Raw genomic sequence first — 25437 nt, forward strand, 5'->3', positions numbered from 1 at the left:
TGGCTGGGAGAACGCAGGGCGTGTTTGTGACGTCAAATCCGGAACTGAACAGTCTGAAGTGATCGCAAGCGTTGAGTAGGTCTGGAGCTACTCTAAAACTGCACAATTTTTTTTGTAGCCGCTCTGCGATCCTTTCGTTCGCACTTCTGCTAAGCTAAAATACACTCCCAGTGGGAGGCGGCATAGCGTTTGCACGGCTGCTAAAAACTGCTAGCAAGCGATCAAATCAGAATGACCACCATTGTCCGCCACAGGAAAAAAAAACAGTGCTGGGAATTCAATTTAGTGCAAGGTTTTCACTGCAAAATAAACTCGCGCCCAATTTTGGATTACCGGGAGTATGTGAGCTGTAAACCCTGCTGTGCATGAAAAAAAAAGAAAAGATACTTACTCTTCCGGTGGTCTTCGCGGCTCCAGTGGTCTCTCCGGCTCCAGTGGTCTCCCCTCCACCCTCTCACTGGGGATGACACTCACAATACAATACTTATGCTTACACATACTCACACACACTTTTATAACCCACCGCTGCTGCAAAAGAAGACACCGCTTCAGCAGATGAATAATTACAGACCAATTAAGCTAATTGGAAACTTCCAATTGCTTAATCAGTCCTCAAGGTGGTGCTGCAAGGGTGCCAGAGCAAGTCCTGGTGATTTTTCCTAAAAATAACGATTTTAGGAAAAATCAGGCTTGCCCTGGAGGTGTGTGAAAAAGATGCATAGAAATCCCTGTGTCTCATTTTCTCTTGCAATTGAATATCAAAACCCTGCAGCCGCGGGGAAAAATCTGCTCCACAGTTTCTTTTAAAACAATCTCCCGTGTTTAATTTAATTCCCCTAATTGTGTGCCACAGGGGAAAAAAACACAAATTGAGAAATATTCAATTAGCTGCAGGGTTTACACCGCAACTAATTGCTGGCAAAAAGCCCTGCGGCACCGGGTAAGGCTATTTAATTAGTCTTTTTCCTCCCCAAGTAGAAAAATCTGGATTCAAGTGTGGAAAGTGGAAACCCACTGATTCCACATAATCTGTGGAATCAATGGGGTCTTCTCCTGTGTACGCACCTGATTTTGTGGGTTTTTACACTGACTTTACCACGCAGTTTTGTCCGTGTGTAGGGAAGTGCACGTGGGGTATACACCACTAATTGAATACCACAGTGCGGCAATTGAATACCCCAGTTTGTAATACAACAAATTGTCTCTCAAAGGAAAAAAACACAGACACGCTGTCTGCCACAGAGAAAAAAACAACAACAACAGTGCAGTTCCAACAATGGGCCTAAAAAAGTTGAATTGAGATGAGGGACCGGAGAGGGGGGAGACCAGTGGGGAGACGGGAAACAGCAGCACTGCAGGAGGATGTAGCACAGCCACCAGACCTTACGGCAGCGTCCACCCGTCTCCAGCAAGCGGGACCTCACTTGCTGGAGCTGGGTGGACGCTGCCGTGATTGGCAGCTGTGCCCCATCCTCCTGCAGCGCTGTGTTGTAGAGCTGCTGTTCCCCTTCTGCCCGCGGTTCTCCCCCCGTCTGCCCGCAGCTCTCCCCCCTCTCCTCCTCTCAGGTACCTCATCTCAGTTCAACTTTTTTTTAAGTCAAACTGAGATGGTTGGAAACGGGGCCAAAACCTGTCGAATTTGGCCCCTGTGTCCCTCAGAAGCACGTGAATCGGCAGCTATACCGCCGATTCACGTACTATTCGACAAGTCGAATTCCCCGACTTGTCGGATAAAAAAGATGGGGACTGAATAGGTCAGAACCCTTTCCGACCTGAAAAAGTAGAAAACTGACATCTTTTCGACAAGACGGCAGTTTCGACCTTAATTGAATATACCCCTATATATCAAGAAAGCATATACCATTAAAAAACAAACAAACATAACCTATGCTGTGAGTTTAATTGGATCATGTCTGATCCTTTAATAGCACTTGTTTGTGCTGTAAGCAAATGTCCGCAGCTACCGCCCTCTTTAGATCGGGGCTGTAATTCCGGCAAGGTTCCCCAGGAACCCTCCACCGGAAATGGCTGTTGTGCATGGGGGTCACGCTGACTGTGCATGAACAGCAGACCAGCCCACACTCGGCACATCGCAGGGGCGGGCTCCTTTTGGAGCCCCTGTCCCTGTCTGTGCCGGGTGATACATTCACCCAATGTGATGGCATTCTGCAATGCAATCCTGGGAGCTAATATCACACACAGATTGCATTGCAAATGTGATCTATGATAAATGGGCCCCTAAATTACAGTGTAAGTGGGCTTATCTATGGTCCTTGGACAGGGTCAAGCTGGCCGCAGCTATATTTTGGGGTAGACCAGGTGACCGTCTGACCGGAGTTCTGCACTGTCTACTTACCGGGTCCGGAGTGTAGGCTATGGCGGATCACAGCTCCAGGGTGTCAGTGTCTTTTTCAACTGAATCGTGTAGGTGATGTCTTGTGGTGTCCTCTTCCTGGCTGCACGACATTCTAGCTGGGCACCTGTGAGTGTGACTGCAGTTGTCCCCCTGTGTTGACGGCTCACTACAGGAAGCACTGTATGGTGACATAAATCAAATGCAGGATTCAGTAGAAAAAGTCACTGACACCCGGGAGCCTACATTCCGAGTCTGGACACAAGCTGATACCACTCCGCATCCTGCATATGCGACTGGCCCGGGGTAGCCCCCTTCTGTCTATCCTGCCGGGGTCTCCGCAGCCAGCCCCCCACTTTCAGCTTCTTCTGTCTGCTCCTCATGTTCCGTGGCTCTTGTTCTCTCTCTCTTTTAGCGACGCATGATGTCATGAGTGCAGGGTTGCAAATACAAAAACTTCATAACACAGCGGTAGGGGTCCTGCGGGCCCCCTTCTCTGTCAGAGCCCGGGACTCCTGTACCCGCAGCACCCCCTTGATGGCGGCCCTGCTGCACACTTTTTCTTCCATTTTTCTTCTTTTTTCCTCAAATTTATGCTTTGGTTTGCAAAATTGTGTTTTAGTTCCATAGGATTATATGGTCATCTATCACATGACATGGGATGTTAGCTGGCCACTGGCCCCATTGTGATGTCATTAGGCCCATTGTGATGTCAGCTGGCTCATGGTCAGCTGACATCACAATCTCTCCTCCAGGCAGTTATACCCCTTTCACACCGCACACATAACCCGGTATCGACCCGGTATATTGCCGAGGCGACACGGGTCAGTGTGCGGTGTTAAAACACCATGTCGGATTTCCTGGGTTTCTGACCTGGTAATTCAACCCGGGTTATAAGCAGTGTTATTCCCAGGTTGAATACCGGGTCAGTGGCTCTGTAAACGGATTCCTAGGTCAAGCCGATCCGGGACCCGTTTACAAGATACGGAGAGGCGGCGCTGAGATGAGCTCATCTCCCAGCACTGCCTCCACCTCCGCTGCTAGCTCCTCCCCCCACCGCTATGGCAACCGACCCGGCATATTGCCAGGTCTGGAAGCCATCAGAAAGAGGTAGGAGAGTCTCCAATGCCGGATCCCACCCGGGAATGACCTGTTTCCAATTCCCGTCATATTACTGTCATATCTTCAGCGCTACAAGTTACATAGGATTAGGTATTAGGTAGCAGAGAAATTGGTATGACGTCACAGAGTAGGTATAGTGATGCATGGCATGGGTCTCTGGTATCGGACCTGTCTTCTGTCTGTGTAACCTACAGTAGATTGTGCACCTTGCACCCTGTCTAGTGACACACAATATGCAACAACTGTTCTTGTCTCACACTATGTGTAGGCTGCTATACTATCTTCTTATCTGTGAGATGTTAGTTGGTTGGTTGGCTAGTAACAATGTGTTTCCTATACTTATATGACAGCTAAACCTGTTTTCCTAAACATGTCTTTACTCCTGCTATGCTCTATAACAATGATACTTTTACCAAACTTACCTTGTCATGTGTTAGGGGCAAGGCTGTAACAGTAAGAAAGCCTTTCCTAGTGTTGCTGGCTCTGTCATATCTGGCCTGAGATTGTCGCTGTGTGACTCAGTGTAGAGTGTCTTTTATGTAAGAGCGCACAGGTTTTGTACTTTATATTGCTTTCTACCAATAATAATTGCTGCTGCTGACCATACTCTTTCTGGCCTATAATATGCATCCATGTAGAAATTGGTATATCCATTATTTATTTATTAGGTTACTGTGACTGCAGGATTATATGCATAGAGAATCTCTCTTAGTTCATTACAGTTTTATACTGTATCTGTTGTTTTGCTATATTGTCTGTTCACATGGGATCGCTTTCTTCTGAATTTTATATCTATGTTTTAGTACACGTGTCTATTTGTTTATTTGTTGTTTTTTAACATTAAACTAAAATAAGTATTTTTTTTGTAATAATAAAGATTACAGTGGCCCTCAGTAACCTGTGAGTACTTTTTTCTGCTCATTTTATTTTTCCAATTATACAACTGCAAATCCTTCAGGAGTATGTCAGGAGTCTCTGAGTTCAGTCTATCTATGCCCATATATGGGCAGGAAGCTGGTGCCTGATGTCAGAGGGCCCCTCGCTCAACTTATGATCATATATGGCCATCTCTCACATGAGCATGTGACCATGCCCATCAGGGGCGTCGGAATGGGGGGGGCAAGGGGGCAGCTCGCCCCCCGCAAAAATGAGAGAGGCGCCTATTAACTGAAGTAGAGGAGCGGAAATACCGCTGCTGCACTTTACAGCTGACGTGCGTGCAGCAGCAGCAGCACCTCCTCCTGATTCCTCATCTGACTGTGTGGTCCCGGACTCCTCCATGGCGCCACCTCCTCCCTCCTCCATAGTGGCTCCGCCCCCTCCCGCAGTGGCTCTACTTCCTCCTCCCAGCCTGGAAACCCCCCCTGCAGAAACGGAGGATGTAGCAGGTGGGATATATCAAGCCTGACCCGGCCTGCTCTGCCCCTACCCTGCTTGCCCTGGCCGGCTCCCGGTGAAAGTGCCGCGATTTTCGGGTATTTAGGGGGCGGGGCCTAATGCCGTGAAGTGCCCGCCCCCATAAAATACCTCTGCTCTGTTGTACTTTGGAAGTGTGTCTCCGGCTGGCTTAATCTCTCCCTCTCCCCCTCTCTCTCTCTCCCCCCTGTCTTTACACTGTCTACCTCCAGGCCCGGTGAGAGGGAGGGGGCAACTATATCAGGCCCCAGGGGCGTATCTACCTATTGGCCAGGATGGCACTCTCCAGGGGTGCCAGCTGTGGAGGGGCGCCGCCTGGCGGTGCCACCCACAGCCAGGGGGTAGATTCACTGTGTCCCCAGACCCCCACCCACAGGGATGCCCGGCAACGACCACAGAAGGCAGTAGCGTCAACCACTATTCTTGTCTCCGGCACCGCTCCGCAGTCCGCACTACAATCAAGTAATTCTGCAAAACTACAGCTCCCAGCAGCCATTGCTGCTGGGAGCTGTAGTTTTGCAGAATTACTTGATTGTAGTGCGGACTGCGGAGTGGTGCCGGAGACAAGAACAGTGGTTGCCGCTGCTGCCTTCTGTGGTCGTTGCCGGGATGCCTGGTTGGTCCCTCCTTTGCCGGCTCCGAGGTCCCCTCAGTGGCTACTCATCACCCCAATGCTAGGCCGGCAACCGCAATTTGAGATGCACAGTGACGCGGCCGCCTGCTGTCCCGCGAGGCTCCGGGAGTCGGAAGTCTTGCGCAATACGGAGGACTGAAGTACCGCGCCGGAATACTGTTAAGCATGCCACCCTGGATGAAGAACCAAGCCACCTGGGTTATGCGCTTGCTCCTCCACCACCACGCTGCACTACCAACACGGGATTTGTGTATGCTTGGTGATGCATGCAGCTGCTGAGGGAATGCGGCGGATGGTGCTCAAAGCCAGGGAAAGGAGCAGCAGGCGACTCCCAGGAGCAGGTAACCCGAGGGTAGAGCTCGGACTGTGCATGTGTGTGTGGGGAGAAACTGGTGGCGGGTGGGGTCTGGGTCACTATTATACCCGGGATACAGAAAAGATGCACTGAGGAGAGGGCCACTAGAGAGTTAACAAGGGACTAGTGGCACTACATTGCTAAGCATGTCTTCTGTGTGACAGACATCTGGGTACCTGCCCTGTAGACACTGTACTGTTCTCACAGGTAACCACACTATAAAATAGGGTTAGTTTCCTGCTTTGTCTGCTAGTGTGTTATTACATACCTGTAGGAGATAAGTACGAGATCCAGGCGGTCAGGAGCCCGACAGCCGGGATTCCAGCGGCGAGCGCAGCGTGTCCCCTCACGGGCTCGCTGTGTTTGCCACGCTTCGGGCCCGATGGCGATCTTTGGTCGCCACAGGTTTCTATTCCCCTCCAGGTGGTTGAGTGAACCACCATTCAAGAGGTGTAACCAGCCGGCCGTCAGAACTCCGACCGACGGTATTTCAGGTGGTGTCGGGATTCCGGCGTTGGGATCCTGACCGCCGGGATCCCGGCAGGCGGTCAATTGACTGCCTCCCACCTGTAGCTTTAGATGAATTGGAGATATATATTGAATACTATAACCGTGAGTAGTATAATTGTGTTTGGGTTCAGTATGTAATGCTGAGAGACGGGATGCTGATGGTCAGAATACCGACATCGGCATCCCGTCCATTAAAATCCCGACAGCCCAGTAGTTAGCACCCTAAACTACCCCTGTCCCCTACCCTAACCCTCCCCGCTTGGTGCCTAACCCGAATCCCCCCTCCCCGGTACCTAACCCTAACCTTTCCTGTCCCTACACCCTAACCCCTCTTCTCCTGTCTAAAGCTAACCTCCCTAATTGGGGTTACTATTGTGTGGTCATGCCCTTTTTTTGGCACACTGGACTTCCATATTTTAAATATGGGGTGGGGGTGCCAGTCCTTTACTTTGCCAGGGGTGCTCGGACCCCTAGATACACCCTTGCAAGGCCCCACAGTTCAGAGGGGCCCTGAGGAATAGGGGAACAAAAAACGGGGGCCCGAGTGCTTAGTCCTACTTTTTTAATTAAGCCAATTAAGTTTAACAAAAAAAAAAATGTAGTTGCGCCTCACCGGCCATTTCTTCCCCGTTACATTGTCACCTGGTCTGGTCCTGCTCCAGCCCTTCCATGCTGTTTCTACGCCACGCAGCAGATCATCCCTGAGCCCAGCAGGAGAATCACCTCCTGACATGACAGCAGTGTGTGTTGATGCTACCTGCATGAGAGGGCACATCACGTCAGGACACTTGCTGGCCACAGCAGCTCGCCCAGCGGCAATGCCGAGACTGGACAGTTTAAATCCATCGCACAAGAGCGATCTATCTGCTTTCCCGCCACCCTCCCGCCACAATTACAGAGATGGGGAGAAGAACAGCAGGAATCCATCCTCCTGCACCAAGGTATAGCCTCAAAGTCACGCTGCCCTGAGACATGACTGACAGCATTCAGCCCACACGCAGCAAGCTGACAGCAGTGACCTTCCCCTACCACTTCACTAAACGACTTGTCCATGTCTGCTCAACCTCTCGTACCCCCACCCTTTTTGCTCTGTGTGTGGTCTTATGCTGATTGTTACGCACAATGTCATCTAGTGCTCGAAGTGGGCCGGTATACACTGGTATGGCATACCGCCACATCAAGCACTGACTGAGACCACCGCCGTCGCAGTATTTAAAATTCAGCGCTATTGAATCGGCCACGACCGGCAGCCAATCAGCCGCGGCCGCTCCTGATTGTCTGCCGGTCCGTAGCAGATTTGATTTAGCCCTCTGTCTGTTTCGCACTCATGACCACAGCCTCCTACTCGGCACCGCCACCTCCCACAGCACAGCCTCCTCCGCACAGCCGCCCACAGCCTCCGCACCACCGACCACAGCCAGCTCTGCACCGCTGCTGACCACAACATCCTCATCCTCCACGCCGCAAATCATAGCCTCCTCCACACCGCCGCTGCTGATTAGGTAATTTTACACTGCTGCCTTTCTCCCTTCTGTATGTCATTGCTGTCCCTCTCTCTGTCACTCTCCATGTCCCTATGTCCCTGCTGTCTCTCTCCCTATCCCTGTGTCCCTGCTGTCAATCACCCTGTCCCTATGTTCCTGCTGCCAATCTCCCTGTCCCTGCTGTCACTCTCCCTGTCCCTATGCCCCTGCTGTCACTCTCCCTGTCCCTATGTTCCTGCTGTCAATCTCCCTGTCCCTGCTGTCACTCTCCCTGTCCCTAGGTCACTCTCCCTGTCCCTAAATTGCAGCTCATACTGTGTGGCATAATGTGCATTTTGGCTCATTCCGTGTGAATTTTGGTTCATACTGTGTGGAAAAATGTGAAATTTGTCTCATTCCATGAGGCATAATGTGAATTTTGGCTCATTCTGTGTGAATTTTGTCTCATTCCATGTAGCATAATGTGAATTTTGGCTCATTCTGTGTGAATTTTGGCTCATTCCATGTGGCATAATGTGAATTTTGGCTCATTCCATGTGGCATAATGTGTAAGGAGCACCAGTACTAGATAGTATAAGGGGTTCTACTATTGTGGTGAATAATGTGTATAAGGGGTATATGGTGTGGTACACTACACTTAGGGCATGCCCCCTTTTCAGGAGTGCGCGCGCTTAATAACAGCCTTCACTTTTCCATACCCACACTTCAAAATTTCCACTTCGACCACTGGTGTCATAAAGATTTAGTGCAGCTGCAGTTCTATCTTGCCCTGCTGGAAAATGTAGTGCACATAAATTCTATCAGCGGAGACCAACTCTTAGGGGCCCATTTATCATGTATCACATGTTGAATGCGACCTGGGAGGGATCTTACCTCCCTGAATGTATAATGCAGCATACCTGCGATGTGCTGTGGTGTCTGCCGGGACATCTGCGCATGCACGGTCAGCTTAGACCACACATGCACAGAGGTTGCTTCGGGGGAGGGTTCCAGAGCCAGCAATACGATGTGTAGCCCATAGGCTACAATGGGCTGAATTGCAGTAGCTGCTGGGAATAATATTGGGAATGCTTTGCATTCCGGATATTGGTAAACCAGGCAGCATCGCATTCCCCATAGAAACCTGTGAGGGATGCTGGTGCGGGCGACAATGGAGGGATCGCAGCAGGTATCACTGATAACTGCTGAGATCCCGCCTTCATACATTCAGTAGATCCCTAATATTTGCGGGTAACCCCCGAAAACGTGTGTATATATGTGTGTGTGTGTGTGTATATATATATATATATATATATATATAGCCGTAAATATACTTTGATAGATGGGCCCTTTAACCCCATGCTACACATGGCCATGGACAACTTCCTAACAGATTTATATTTATTAAGTAAGCTAGCCCCTCTCCCCTAACCCCTAACCCTCCCTTTCCGCAGCCTAACCCTAAACTTCCCCTTAGTGCCTAACCCTTACCTCCCCCCGGTTTTACCTAATCCTAACCCCGTGTCCCCACAGTCTAACCCTTCACCCTTAGTGCCTAAACCTAACCGCCTCCCCCGGTGGAGCCTGACTCCATATAGTGTGTATGTGTATATATATATATATATATACACACACACACACACACACACACACACACACACTATATATATTTGCGCAAGTGTATTGAGGGGGTTGGTGGGGGCCTCAGAGATATCCATTTACCGGGCCCCCAGATTTATGCTTACAGCCCTGCTCCCTCACTCCCTTCCTTGCTCTCTCTCTCTCTTATGCTGTGTATATCTCTTTCCCTGGCACTGTCTCTCTCTCCCTGGCACTGTCTGTCTCTCTCCCCCTCTCTTTGACACTATCTCTTTCTCCCTCTCTCTCACCCTGACACCATTTCTCTCTTCCCCTGACATTGTCTTTATCTCTCTCTCTGACACTGTCTCTCCCTCACCCCCTGACACTCACTCTCTCTCTCCCTGAATCTCTATCTTTACCTGACATGCTACCTCTCATCTTTCTCTCTTTCCCTGACCTCCCTCTCTTTCTTGCTTCTCTCTCTCCCCCTGATACTTGCTTTCTCTCTCTCTCTCTCTCTCTCTCCTGCTTCCCTAAGGGGTATTGTAGTGACAACGGTGGGGGTAGGGGGGCCCTTTCAAGATTTCTCTACCACAAAGTTCTACTTACGCCCCTGCCTCACACCATCCTGCATCAGCCGCCTTGTAATTTCCTATCCTCCCATCCATCCCCCCCCAACCTCCCCCACTCACCCAATGGCCACCAAATTTTTGCCGGACCACTGCCCACGGCCTGGGAGCCCACAAGCGCCCCTGCAGAACCGCTGCCTAGCCGAAGAAACAATAGAGCCTCCTCCTGGAGACCTCCATGTAATTGCTCTCCCGGGCATCTCAATTTCTGCTGCTGCTGATATACCCCCCCCTCTCTCTCTGTCTTCATGTTGCTCTACATGTATCTCTCTCTCTCTCCATGTGTCTTTCTCCAGGTCTCTCTCTCTCTCCATCTTCTTATCTCTTTCCATGTGTGTCTCTCTCCATCTCTCTCTCCATTTTTGTTATGAGGTATAACACAGAGGGGGCGACATTGAGAGATTTAGGGGCGCCAAACTGAAATTATATCTTGCCCCCCCCCCCACCAAAAAATGTTCTGACACCCCTGATGCCCATATATGGGCATCTATGCTCCCAACATGCCCCTCAGACCTTTAGACATGCCCATCAGTGCTCCCAACATGCCAAGACATGCCCATCAGAGCTCCCAACATGACAGTTACATGCCCATCAGACCTTCAGACATGCCCAGGCATGCCCCAGGACTTGCCATTCATCTCATGTCCATATATGGTCATCTATCACATGGCCCTGAGGCTATATATATATTAGCCCCCAGGCAGTTTACTGCCATATTTTGTTAAGTACTCATAGCAAGAGGATGCCAACAGCTGGTGTAGCCAAGTTACCATCATGGTGTCCCTACAGGTACATAGCACCGCGCCCAGCTCCACCAGTGGTGCAGCACAAACCTGAACCAGCGACAAGGCGCCTGACTAAGCTGGCAGGCCCTCGTCCAAACAAGCTGGCGGGACCTCAACCTAAACTGAAGGGCCCTTGCCTAGACCAGCCGTTGGCTCCCAGACGGGTCAAGACACCGGACCCCAGCCGGGCCAAGTTGCTGGCCCCCACCTCGGCCCAGAAAGCAGGCCCAAGTCTGGCCAAGAAGGCAGGCCCAAGCCTAGTCAAGAATTCAGGCCCAAGCCTAACCAAGAAGGCGGACCCAAGTCCGGCCCAGAAGGCGGACCCCAGTCCGGCCCAGAAGGCGGACCCCAGTCCGGCCCAGCCAGCGGACACTAGCTCTGCCCAGCCGGCAGGCACTAGCCCTGCCCAGCCGGTGGGCATTAGCCCAGCCCAGAAGGCGGGCCCATCTAAAGCTAGTTTTTGGTTACATTTGTTTTGTCGTATGTAATAGTTGTTTTGTCTTATGCAAACACATCTGCAAACAAAAAACAAACAAAAAATAATTAAGAAAAAAACAAAAAAAATCAACATCTGCAAATACAAAAAAAAAAAAAAAACACAAAATAAAGGAAAAGCACAAAAATAAACTTCTTGACACATCTGAAAAAACAAAAATAAAAAAACGAGAATTAAGAAAAAACACAAAAAATACACATCTGCAAATACAAAACAAAAAAATACACAAAAATAAAGAAAAAAACACAAATAAACTTCTTGAAAACAAAACAGAAAACATACACATAAATGTACAAAATACACTTCTGCATATACAAAACAAAAAATACACAAAAATAAAAACACAAAAATACATATATGGGGATTAGCGCTACTGGCGACACCCCAAAAACAAAAACGATACTGAGCGGCCACCTCATGGGTGTGTTGGAAGAGCTGCTACTTATTTTTAATATGTTGACAGTTACATCCAACTCATTGATAACTTAGTAACATGAAGATCTAAACCCGGGCAACGCTGGGTACTTCAGCTAGTTATTATTATAATTATTCTGATTAGCAGTGCTTGGTACTATAGAGTGTTCATCGGTATTATATGTTGTCTGTCTTTCTTTGTGGAACTACAAGTCTCAGCATGATAGCACCTCTCATTATATTTGTAATTAGGGTGTGCACTGTGCAGTCCAAGGTCCCCCTCCCCTATAGGAGATAGATAGGGACATCGAGACACTGTACTCCCGCACTCCTACCGGAAGATCACCGCCCGTGCTCAGGCTGACTGAGTGATCCGGACCACCTAAGAGTAATATCGGGAACGCCTGGTCCCCTCACCCCTATCCACAAGTTCTATACATGAGGAGCTAAAAACATTTGGCATTGCAAAAATTTACACACATTACATACATGGTTTTCTTTTAAATATATATTTATTGATAAGAATGGCATAACAAAGTATACAAATGACACAGGTATGTACGGCATAGCAAATAAGGAAACATAGTCCACAACAGGTAAAAATAGTACCGACAAAGGGAGAAAAACCCACCCTACAAGAGCAAAATCACAATCAAAACATTACAGCAGAGGACATCAAATATAGAAAGTAAAAAGGGTGTCATAAGTAGTGATGAGCGGGTTCGGATTCTCGGAAACCGAACCCCCCCGAACTTCACCCATTTTACACGGGTCAGAGGCATACTCGGATTCTCCCGTATGGCTCGGTTAACCCGAGCGCGCCCGAACGTCATCATCCCGCTGTCGGATTCTCGCGAGATTCGGATTCTATATAAGCAGCCGCGCGTCGCCGCCATTTTCACTCGTACATTGGAAATGTTAGGGAGAGGACGTGGCTGTCGTCCTCTCCGTTATTGTTGAACTTGATTGTGCTTTATTGCTTAATTGTGGGGAGGACTGGGGAGCAGCTGTATAATATAGGAGGAGTACAGTGCAGAGTTTTGCTGATCAGTGACCACCAGTTTTATCCGTTCTCTGCCTGAAAAAAACGCTCCTTATCTGTGCTCAGTGTGCTGCATATATCTGTGCTCACACTGCTTAATTGTGGGGACTGTGGAGCAGCTGTATTATATAGCAGGAGTACAGTGCAGAGTTTTGCTGACAGTGACCACCAGTATACATTGTCTGCCTGAAAAACACTCCATATCTGTGCTCAGTGTGCTGCTTTATTGTGGGGACTGGGGACCGGGGACCACCAGTATAATATTATATAGGAGGAGTACAGTGCAGAGTTTTGCTGACCAGTGACCACCAGTATATAATATATAGCATTACGGTACAGTAGGCCACTGCTGTACCTACCTCTGTGTCGTCAAATATACTATCCATCTAGATTCTATACCTGTGGTGCATTTCAGTTGTGCAGTTTGCTGACACAGTGACCACCGGTATATATAGCAGTACGGTACGGAAGGCCACTGCTGTACCTACCTCTGTATCGTCATTAAGTATACTATCCATCTACATTCTATACCTGTGGTGCATTTTAGTTTTGCAGTTTGCTGACACAGTGACCACCAGTATATATAGCAGTACGGTACGGAAGGCCACTGCTGTACCTACCTCTGTGTCGTCATTAAGTATACTATCCATCTACATTCTATACCTGTGGTGCATTTTAGTTTTGCAGTTTGCTGACACAGTGACCACCAGTATATATAGCAGTACGGTACGGAAGGCCACTGCTGTACCTACCTCTGTGTCATCATTAAGTATACTATCCATCTACATTCTATACCTGTGGTGCATTTTAGTTTTGCAGTTTGCTGACACAGTGACCACCAGTATATATAGCAGTACGGTACGGAAGGCCACTGCTATACCTACCTCTGTGCCGTCATTAAGTATACTATCCATCTACATTTTATACCTGTGGTGCATTTTAGTTTTGCAGTTTGCTGACACAGTGACCACCAGTATATATAGCAGTATGGTACGGAAGGCCACTGCTGTACCTACCTCTGTGTCATCATTAAGTATACTATCCATCTACATTCTATACCTGTGGTGCATTTTAGTTTTGCAGTTTGCTGACACAGTGACCACCAGTATATATAGCAGTACGGAATAGAAGGCCACTGCTGTACCTACCTCTGTGTCGTCATGAAGTATACTATCCATCTACATTCTATACCTGTGGTGCATTTTAGTTTCGCAGTTTGCTGACACAGTGACCACCAGTATACTATATATAGCAGTACGGTACGGAAGGCCACTGCTGTACCTACCTCTGTGTCGTCATTAAGTATACTATCCATCTACATTCTATACCTGTGGTGCATTTTAGTTTTGCAGTTTGCTGACACAGTGACCACCAGTATAATATTATATAGGAGGAGTACAGTGCAGAGTTTTGCTGACCAGTGACCACCAGTATATAATATATAGCATTACGGTACAGTAGGCCACTGCTGTACCTACCTCTGTGTCGTCAAATATACTATCCATCTAGATTCTATACCTGTGGTGCATTTCAGTTGTGCAGTTTGCTGACACAGTGACCACCAGTATATATAGCAGTACGGTACGGAAGGCCACTGCTGTACCTACCTCTGTATCGTCATTAAGTATACTATCCATCTACATTCTATACCTGTGGTGCATTTTAGTTTTGCAGTTTGCTGACACAGTGACCACCAGTATATATAGCAGTACGGTACGGAAGGCCACTGCTGTACCTACCTCTGTGTCGTCATTAAGTATACTATCCATCTACATTCTATACCTGTGGTGCATTTTAGTTTTGCAGTTTGCTGACACAGTGACCACCAGTATATATAGCAGTACGGTACGGAAGGCCACTGCTGTACCTACCTCTGTGTCATCATTAAGTATACTATCCATCTACATTCTATACCTGTGGTGCATTTTAGTTTTGCAGTTTGCTGACACAGTGACCACCAGTATATATAGCAGTACGGTACGGAAGGCCACTGCTATACCTACCTCTGTGCCGTCATTAAGTATACTATCCATCTACATTTTATACCTGTGGTGCATTTTAGTTTTGCAGTTTGCTGACACAGTGACCACCAGTATATATAGCAGTATGGTACGGAAGGCCACTGCTGTACCTACCTCTGTGTCATCATTAAGTATACTATCCATCTACATTCTATACCTGTGGTGCATTTTAGTTTTGCAGTTTGCTGACACAGTGACCACCAGTATATATAGCAGTACGGAACAGAAGGCCACTGCTGTACCTACCTCTGTGTCGTCATGAAGTATACTATCCATCTACATTCTATACCTGTGGTGCATTTTAGTTTCGCAGTTTGCTGACACAGTGACCACCAGTATACTATATATAGCAGTACGGTACGGAAGGCCACTGCTGTACCTACCTCTGTGTCGTCATTAAGTATACTATCCATCTACATTCTATACCTGTGGTGCATTTTAGTTTTGCAGTTTGCTGACACAGTGACCACCAGTATATATAGCAGTACGGTACGGAAGGCCACTGCTGTACCTACCTCTGTGTCATCATTAAGTATACTATCCATCTACATTCTATACCTGTGGTGCATTTTAGTTTTGCAGTTTGCTGACACAGTGACCACCAGTATATATAGCAGTACGGTACGGAAGGCCACTGCTATACCTACCTCTGTGTCGTCATTAAGTATACTATACATCTACATTCTATACCTGTGGTGAATTTTAGTTTTGCAGTTTGCTGACACAGTGACCACCAGTATATATAGCAGTATGGTACGGAAGGCCACTGCTGTACCTACCTCTGTGTCGTCATTAAGTATACTATCCATCTACATTCTATACCTGTGGTGCATTTTAGTTGTGCGCAGTATATATAGTAGTAGGCCATTGCTATTGATACTGGCATATAATTCCACACATTAAAAAATGGAGAACAAAAATGTGGAGGTTAAAATAGGGAAAGATCAAGATCCACTTCCACTTCGTGCTGAAGCTGCTGCCACTAGTCATGGCCGAGACGATGAAATGCCATCAACGTCGTCTGCCAAGGCCGATGCCCAATGTCATAGTAGAGAGCATGTAAAATCCAAAAAACAAAAGTTCAGTAAAATGACCCAAAAATCAAAATTGAAAGCGTCTGATGAGAAGCGTAAACTTGCCAATATGCCATTTACGACACGGAGTTGCAAGGAACGGCTGAGGCCCTGGCCTATGTTCATGGCTAGTGGTTCAGAATCACATGAGGATGGAAGCACTCATCCTCTCGCAAGAAAAATGAAAAGACTTAAGCTGGCAAAAGCACAGCAAAGAACTGTGCGTTTTTCTAAATCACAAATCCCCAAGGAGAGTCCAATTGTGTCGGTTGCAATGCCTGACCTTCCCAACACTGGACGGGAAGAGCTTGCGCCTTCCACCATTTGCACGCCCCCTGCAAGTGATGGAAGGAGCACCCGCAGTCCAGTTCCTGATAGTCAAATTGAAGATGTCACTGTTGAAGTACACCAGGATGAGGATATGGGTGTTGCTGGCGCTGGGGAGGAAATTGACAAGGAGGATTCTGATGGTGAGGTGGTTTGTTTAAGTCAGGCACCCGGGGAGACACCTGTTGTCCGTGGGACGAATATGGCCATTGACATGCCTGGTCAAAATACAAAAAAAATCAGCTCTTCGGTGTGGAATTATTTCAACACAAATGCGGACAACAGGTGTCAAGCCGTGTGTTGCCTTTGTCAAGCTGTAATAAGTAGGGGTAAGGACGTTAACCACCTCGGAACATCCTCCCTTATACGTCACTTGCAGTGCATTCATCATAAGTCAGTGACAAGTTCAAAAACTTTGGATGACAGCGGAAGCAGTCCACTGACCACTAAATCCCTTCCTCTTGTAACCAAGCTCCTGCAAACCACACCACCAACTCCCTCAGTGTCAATTTCCTCCTTACCCAGGAAAGCCAATAGTCCTGCAGGCCATGTCACTGGCAAGTCTGATGAGTCCTCTCCTGCCTGGGATTCCTCCGATGCATCCTTGAGTGTAACGCCTACTGCTGCTGGCGCTGCTGTTGTTGCTGCTGGTGTTATGATTCCAGTACTCCTGACCGGAGGAGATCTCATGGCAATGGTCAGAGTACTGGAAGGGAATGCTGGTTATGGGAGCGGGAATGGAAAATAGCCCCTTGCGCCCTAACTCCGTTGTCTCGCCCGTGCTGTCAGAAATCCCCTGCGAGACTATGGTTGCTTGAGCCCATGGCAGCCGCGTTTGAAGGGCGGATTATGTCTGCCCAACTCCGATGCCCCCTCAGGTCTTAATGGGAGACAAAGGGAAATCCGAGACAGGGTGATAACAAGGGGCCCTCTGACTAAACAACCAGGCCAGGGGCTACAAGCTAACTGACAAAACCTAAAGTATGTGCGGAAACCCGCCAGGGAAAAGGACAACCAAAATCCACTTGTCCAATACTCCTACCCGGCACCGCCGGATACCAGAGTGGACCTGTGGAAGCGGAACCCTCCGCAAAATGCACCAAAACATAAATAATAAATAATAAAGCGGACAAGCCGCAACACACGGCAAGGCCGTGACTCACGAACACCACTGGATGTTATAAGGTGATTAGTCAGGACTCCAGGAATTAGATGACAAACTTCCGAGTTCAGAGCTTCCAATACTGGAATGACCGGATACCGCAAGACTGGAACAGACTCTCAGCAAACAAAGACAGCATGCAGGAAGCTATTACCGGCGTCTGTGAGAAGCCCTGGGAGTGTATTTAACAAGGAGTCCTCCAATCAGCTGCCAAAAGGCTGATTAGAATAAATGCCGTGCAGCTGCCTTGCTGCCCGGCCAGAGAGCAGGAGAAAACATTAACCCTTAAAGCCTAGCAACGGGGAACACGGTCCGCCAGTGGCGTCCCCGTTGCTAGGGTCCGTGAGGCTCAGCGCGCCCGGCGTCCAGCGTTGCCAGGGAGCCGGCGGCTGTTCGCGTATGGCGTCCCTGGTTGCTAGGCGCCGGGCCGCACCGACGAGCGGACCCCGGCGCCTAACAGTACCCCCCCCTTGAGGAGGGGTCAAGGAACCCCTAAAGCCAGGCTTCCAAGGAAACTCCCGAAAAAATGCCCTCTTGAGCCTTGGGGCATGAAGATCCTTATCAAGGACCCAGGACCTTTCCTCTGGACCATAACCTCTCCAGTGAACCAGAAAATAGAGCCGGCCCCTGGACAACTTGGAATCGAGAACCTTCTCCACCAGGAACTCCTGTTGCCCCTGTACATCCACTGGAGATCTTCCCTGAGAGATCTTCCGAGGAAATTTATTGGAAGAAATGTATGGCTTCAACAGGGAGCAATGAAACGTATTACCAATCCGAAGAGATTTTGGTAAACGTAACCGGAAAGCAACTGGGTTAACTTTTTTAATGATATGAAATGGTCCAATAAATTTGGGTCCCAACCTAGCTGAAGATTGTCGAAGTGTAATGTTACGAGTCGACAACCATACCCTATCTCCCACCTTAAAACTGCAAGGACGTCGGAGCCGGTCAGAAAAATTTTTCTCTCGAAAGGCCGCTTTTCTGAGAGCAAGGTGCACTTTTTTCCAAATGGCTCTGAGATGGGAGGTTAAGGTTAGCGAGGAAACTGAGGAATGTTGAAAAAAAGAATTAGCTCTGGGGTGAAAACCAAAAACTGAAAAGAATGGAGACACGTTGGTGGAGGAATGACAAGAATTATTGTAAGCAAACTCCGCCAATGGAAGAAACTCGGACCAATCATTCTGGAGTTTAGCTGAATACAAACGCAAATACTGTTTCAATGATTGGTTAACTCGCTCGGTTTGCCCGTTGGACTGTGGGTGGTAACCAGATGTTAATGATAATCTCATCTTTAATGAAGCACAGAAACACTTCCAGAATTGTGCAATGAATTGTGGACCCCGATCAGAAACAATATCAGTGGGCAACCCATGAAGTCTGAAAACATGGCGGAGAAACAACACTGCCAATCCTTGGGTAGATGGCAGTCGGGGAAGGGCAATGAAATGAGCCATCTTGCTAAAACGGTCTACTACCACCCAAATGACTCTGCACCCAGCTGAAAGGGGAAGGTCCACCACAAAATCCATGGAAATATGAGACCATGGCCTGAGAGGGACATTCAAGGGCATAAGTTGCCCGATAGGCAAGGAACGGGGAACCTTATGCTGTGCACAAACCTGACATGAAGAAACAAACTCCTTAACGTCTTTAGAAAGACCAGGCCACCATACTGAGCGGGAGACTAACTCCAATGTCTTAGAGATCCCCGGATGCCCGGAAACTTTGTTATCATGGAACTCAGTCAAAACAGTTGCTCTCAAGAACTCAGGGACGTAAAGACGACCAGCAGGAGTATTTCCAGGAGCTTGGTGTTGAAGCTGTTTTAACTGGGTAAATAAATCTTGTGTGAGGCCTGCCCAAATGACTGAAGATGGAAGTATGGGAGTAACAGGACTGTTATCATGAACCGGAAGAAAACTGCGTGACAGAGCATCTGCCTTGGTATTCTTGGAACCTGGCCTGAAAGTTATAATAAATTTGAAACGAGTAAAGAACAAAGCCCAACGAGCCTGCCGGGCATTCAGCCGCTTAGCTGATTCGATGTATTGCAGATTCTTATGGTCAGTCAATACTGAAATGGTATGTGTTGCTCCCTCAAGCCAATGCCTCCACTCCTCGAAAGCCCATTTAATAGCCAGTAACTCCCGGTTACCAACATCGTAGTTGGATTCAGCGGATGAGAATTTCCTGGACATAAAGGCACAAGGATGTAGTTCCAGAGTGTCCGGATCCTTCTGAGATAGGATAGCCCCCACTCCAACCTCCGAGGCATCAACCTCAACAATGAAGGGCAATTCTGGGTTGGGATGTCTGAGGACTGGAGCTGAGACAAAAGCTTGCTTCAAGGCCTGAAAGGATAACTCGGCTTCATGTGACCAGTTGGTAGGATCCGCTCCCTTCTTAGTCAGTGCAACAATGGGAGCAACCAGGTCGGAAAAAGAATGAATAGATTTTCTATAATAATTTGCAAACCCTAAAAAGCGCTGAATTGCTTTTAAGTTGGTGGGTTGCGCCCAGCTAAGGATGGCTTGGAGCTTCTTAGGTTCCATGCAGAATCCCCGAGGGGAAATAATGTACCCTAAAAAGGATACCTCCGTGACATGAAACTCGCACTTCTCCAGCTTGGCATATAGATGATTTTCACGTAATTTTTGAAGAACCTGACGCACCTGGGTAACATGTTGTTCAATTGATTCAGAATAGATCAGGATGTCGTCTAAGTAAACGACCACGAATCTTCCTAGAAAATCACGGAGCACATCGTTAATGAGATCCTGGAATACTGCCGGAGCGTTAGACAAGCCGAACGGCATCACCAGATACTCGTAGTGACCCGACTGAGTACTGAAAGCCGTCTTCCACTCATCTCCCGACTTGATTCGGATGAGGTTATACGCTCCCCTCAGGTCAATTTTAGAAAAAATCACAGCCGAACGCAGCTGATCAAAGAGGACAGAAATCAGCGGCAGAGGGTAAGTATTTTTAACTGAGATCTTATTCAGGGCTCTAAAGTCAATGCAAGGTCTGAGTGATCCGTCTTTTTTCTCCACAAAGAAGAAGCCTGCACTTAAAGGGGATTTAGATGGCCTGATAAATCCTTTCCCTATGCTCTCCTTAACATACTCATTCATGGCCGCAGTTTCTGGCCCGGATAATGCATATAACCTTCCCTTTGGCAATGTGGCACCAGGAATTAGCTCAATAGCACAATCATAAGGCCGATGGGGAGGCAGAATGTCTGCATTGCCCTTGGAAAACACATCAACAAAGTCCTGGTATTCCACGGGAATGAGTTCGGGAATGGCAGCAGCTATTCTGACGGGAAACGTAATACATTCCTTATTACAGATGGTACCCCATTGTGAAATCTCCCCCGACTGCCAATCAATGGTGGGATTATGAAAGGCCAGCCAAGGGTGACCCAGAACCACTGGAACTGCTGGGCAATGGGTAAGGAAAAACTCGATTTTTTCGGAATGAAGAGCTCCTACCGTAAGTAGTACAGGGGGTGTACAGAGGGAAATAACCCCATTGGACAAGGGACTCCCATCTAAACCATGCATGGTGATACACCTACCCAAGGCTAACTGAGGAATACCTAAGGCCTTGGCCCACGTTAAGTCCATAAAGTTCCCTGCAGCTCCACTGTCAACAAAAGCCGACACCGAGGAACAGAGGCTGCCAAAGGAAACTTTAGCTGGGACTAAAAGGGAGTTCTTCGAGGAGATAAGCTGCAGACCAAAGTGAACCCCCTCACAATTCACTTGGTCGAGGCATTTTCCTGACTTGATCGGACAATTACGGGCAAAATGTCCCTTACCCCCACAGTACAAACAAAGACCAGAGTTTTGCCTTCTGGCTCTTTCTTCTGGAGACAGCCGGGAGAGACCCATCTGCATGGGCTTCTCTACGTCCTCAGGAATGGAAAATACACATGGAGTAGACCTGACAGGTGCTCCTTTTTCAGCCCTCCGCTCTCTGAGACGACGATCAATCTTAATAGAAAGCTCCATGAGTTTATCGAGAGTCTCAGGAGCGGGATACTGAAGCAGACTGTCTTTTATAGACTCTGATAAGCCGCGGCGAAACTGACTGCGCAGGGCTGGGTCATTCCAGCCACAGTCGTTCGACCAACGGCGAAACTCTGTACAAAAAACTTCTGCAGGATTTCTACCCTGTCTGAGAGTGCGTAACTGACTCTCAGCGGATGCCTCTCTATCAGGGTCATCATACAAAAGCCCTAAAGACCCAAAAAAGGCGTCTACTGATGACAACGCCGGATCCTCTACTTTTAAACCGAATGCCCAGGTCTGAGGATCTCGCTGGAGCAAAGAAATAATAATTCCGACCCGCTGAGATTCAGTACCTGAGGAGATCGGTCTTAAACGAAAATAAAGTTTACAGGATTCTTTAAAATTAAAAAACTCCTTCCTATCACCAGAAAAACGGTCAGGCAAGTGCATTTTTGGTTCAGGGACTACCCTCGGGGAAGTTCGTAAAAGATCTTCCTGCGACTTCACCCGAAGGGAAAGATCCTGAAACATCTGAGTAAGTTCTTGAATCTGGCTGACTAGGAGCTGACCAGGATTTGGCCCTAAACCTGTGGGATTCATGAGGCCGATAACTCTTACAAAACTGAATAAGGAAAAAATTAAACCCAGTTTAATTTTAGGTTTTGGTATGGCCGGTAATAATGTTATGATTCCAGTACTCCTGACCGGAGGAGATCTCATGGCAATGGTCAGAGTACTGGAAGGGAATGCTGGTTATGGGAGCGGGAATGGAAAATAGCCCCTTGCGCCCTAACTCCGTTATCTCGCCCGTGCTGTCAGAAATCCCCTGCAAGACTATGGTTGCTTGAGCCCATGGCAGCCGCGTTTGAAGGGCGGATTAAGTCTGCCCAACTCCGATGCCCCCTCAGGTCTTAATGGGAGACAAAGGGAAATCCGAGACAGGGTGATAACAAGGGGCCCTCTGACTAAACAACCAGGCCAGGGGCTACAAGCTAACTGACAAAACCTAAAGTATGTGCGGAAACCCGCCAGGGAAAAGGACAACCAAAATCCACTTGTCCAATACTCCTACCCGGCACCGCCGGATACCAGAGTGGACCTGTGGAAGCAGAACCCTCCGCAAAATGCACCAAAACATAAATAATAAATAATAAAGCGGACAAGCCGCAACACACGGCAAGGCCGTGACTCACGAACACCACTGGATGTTATAAGGTGATTAGTCAGGACTCCAGGAATTAGATGACAAACTTCCGAGTTCAGAGCTTCCAATACTGGAATGACCGGATACCGCAAGACTGGAACAGACTCTCAGCAAACAAAGACAGCATGCAGGAAGCTATTACCGGCGTCTGTGAGAAGCCCTGGGAGTGTATTTAACAAGGAGTCCTCCAATCAGCTGCCAAAAGGCTGATTAGAATAAATGCCGTGCAGCTGCCTTGCTGCCCGGCCAGAGAGCAGGAGAAAACATTAACCCTTAAAGCCTAGCAACGGGGAACACGGTCCGCCAGTGGCGTCCCCGTTGCTAGGGTCCGTGAGGCTCAGCGCGCCCGGCGTCCAGCGTTGCCAGGGAGCCGGCGGCTGTTCGCGTACGGCGTCCCTGGTTGCTAGGCGCCGGGCCGCACCGACGAGCGGACCCCGGCGCCTAACAGCTGGGAGTCGATCGTCATCCCAGAGGGGAAGTCGGAAGACCACTTGTACTACTTCCAGTAAGCAATTGACTGTCCAACAGTCCTTTGCGAGGAAGATGAAATATCACAGCAGTCATCCTGCTGCAAAGCAGATAACTCAGGCCTTGGCAGCCTGGGCGGTGAGAAACGTGGTTCCGGTATCCACCGTTAATTCAGAGGCAACTAGAGACTTGATTGAGATACTGTGTCCCCGGTACCAAATACCATTAGGTTCCATTTCTCTAGGCAGGCGATACCGAAAATGTACACAGACCTCAGAAAAAGAGTCACCAGTGTCCTAAAAAATGCAGTTGTACCCAATGTCCACTTAACCACGGACATGTGGACAAGTGGAGCAGGGCAGACTCAGGACTATATGACTGTGACAGCCCACTGGGTAGATGTATTGCCTCCCGCAGCAAGAACAGCAGCGGCGGCACCAGTAGCAGCATCTCGCAAACGCCAACTCGGTCCTAGGCAGGCTACGCTTTGTATCACCGCTTTCCATAAGAGGCACACAGCTGACAACCTCTTACGGAAACTGAGGAAGATCATCGCAGAATGGTTTACCCCAATTGGACTCTCCTGGGGATTTGTGACATCGGACAACGCCAGCAATATTGTGCGTGCATTACATCTGGGCAAATTCCAGCACGTCCCATGTTTTGCACATACATTGAATTTGGTGGTGCAGAATTATTTAAAAAACGACAGGGGCGTGCAAGGGATGCTGTCGGTGGCCCGAAGAATTGCGGGCCACTTTCGGCATTCAGCCACCGCGTACAGAAGACTGGAGCACCACCAAACAATCCTGAACCTGCCCTGCCATCATCTGAAGCAAGAGGTGGTAACGAGGTGGAATTCAACCCTCTATATGCTTCAGAGGATGGAGGAGCAGCAAAAGGCCATTCAAGCCTATACATCTGCCCACGATATAGGCAAAGGAGGGGGAATGCACCTGACTCAAGCGCAGTGGAGAATGATTTCAACGTTGTGCAAGGTTCTGCAACCCTTTGAACTTGCCACACGTGAAGTCAGTTCAGACACTGCCAGCCTGAGTCAGGTCATTCCCCTCATCAGGCTTTTGCAGAAGAAGCTGGAGACATTGAAGGAGGAGCTAAAACAGAGCGATTCCGCTAGGCATGTGGGACTTGTGGATGGAGCCCTTAATTCGCTTAACCAGGATTCACGGGTGGTCAATCTGTTGAAATCAGAGCACTACATTTTGGCCACCGTGCTCGATCCTAGATTTAAAACCTACGTTGTATCTCTCTTTCCGGCAGACACAAGTCTGCAGAGGTTCAAAGACCTGCTGGTGAGAAAATTGTCAAGTCAAGCGGAACGTGACCCGTCAACATCTCCTCCTTCACATTCTCCCGCAACTGGGGGTCCGAGGAAAAGGCTAAGAATTCTGAGCCCACCCGCTGGCGGTGATGCAGGGCAGTCTGGAGCGAGTGCTGACATCTGGTCCGGACTAAAGGACCTGCCAACGATTACTGACATGTCGTCTACTGTCACTGCATATGATTCTCTCACCATTGAAAGAATGGTGGAGGATTATATGAGTGACCGCATCCAAGTAGGCACGTCAGACAGTCCGTACGTATACTGGCAGGAAAAAGAGGCAATTTGGAGGCCCTTGCACAAACTGGCTTTATTCTACCTAAGTTGCCCTCCCTCCAGTGTGTACTCCGAAAGAGTGTTTAGTGCAGCCGCTCACCTTGTCAGCAATCGGCGTACGAGGTTACTTCCAGAAAATGTGGAGAAGATGATGTTCATAAAAATGAATTATAATCAATTCCACCGTGGAGACATTCACCAGCAATTGCCTCCAGAAAGTACACAGGGATCTGAGATGGTGGATTCCAGTGAGGACGAATTAATAATCTGTGAGGAGGGGGATGTACACAGTAAAAGGGGTGAGGAATCGGAGGATGATGATGAGGAGGACTTCTTGCCTCTGTAGAGCCAGTTTGTGCAAGGAGAGATTGATTGCTTCTTTTTTGGTGGGGGCCCAAACCAACCAGTCATTTCAGTCACAGTCGTGTGGCAGACCCTGTCGCTGAAATGATGGGTTCATTAAAGTGTGCATGTCCTGTTTATACAACATAAGGGTGGGTGGGAGGGCCCAAGGACAATTCCATCTTGCACCTCTTTTTTCTTTCATTTTTCTTTGCATCATGTGCTGTTTGGGTATTATATGTTGTCTGTCTTTCTTTGTGGAACTACAAGTCTCAGCATGATAGCACCTCTCATTATATTTGTAATTAGGGTGTGCACTGTGCAGTCCAAGGTCCCCCTCCCCCATAGGAGATAGATAGGGACATCGAGACACTGCACTCCCGCACTCCTACCGGAAGATCAC

General features: G+C 48.5%; 1 protein-coding gene across 2 annotated transcripts in view; it reads left to right on the top strand.

Moving 5' to 3' along the window:
* Positions 1-4714: 4714 nt before the first annotated feature.
* ILKAP (ILK associated serine/threonine phosphatase) overlaps positions 4715-25437 on the top strand; it is a 165637-nt gene continuing 144914 nt past the window's right edge. The window contains exon 1 of one of the 2 annotated variants that reach the window (XM_063915800.1): positions 4715-4863. In XM_063915800.1, coding sequence (XP_063771870.1) covers positions 4755-4863 — 109 coding nt within the window. In that variant the 5' untranslated portion in view covers positions 4715-4754. Of the gene's footprint in view, positions 4864-5460; positions 5867-25437 lie in introns of those variants that run through there. The other variant, XM_063915797.1, reaches the window with a different exon arrangement.

The sequence above is a fragment of the Pseudophryne corroboree genome, chromosome 4 (genome assembly GCF_028390025.1).
Source record: "Pseudophryne corroboree isolate aPseCor3 chromosome 4, aPseCor3.hap2, whole genome shotgun sequence".
Lineage (NCBI taxonomy): Eukaryota > Metazoa > Chordata > Amphibia > Anura > Myobatrachidae > Pseudophryne > Pseudophryne corroboree.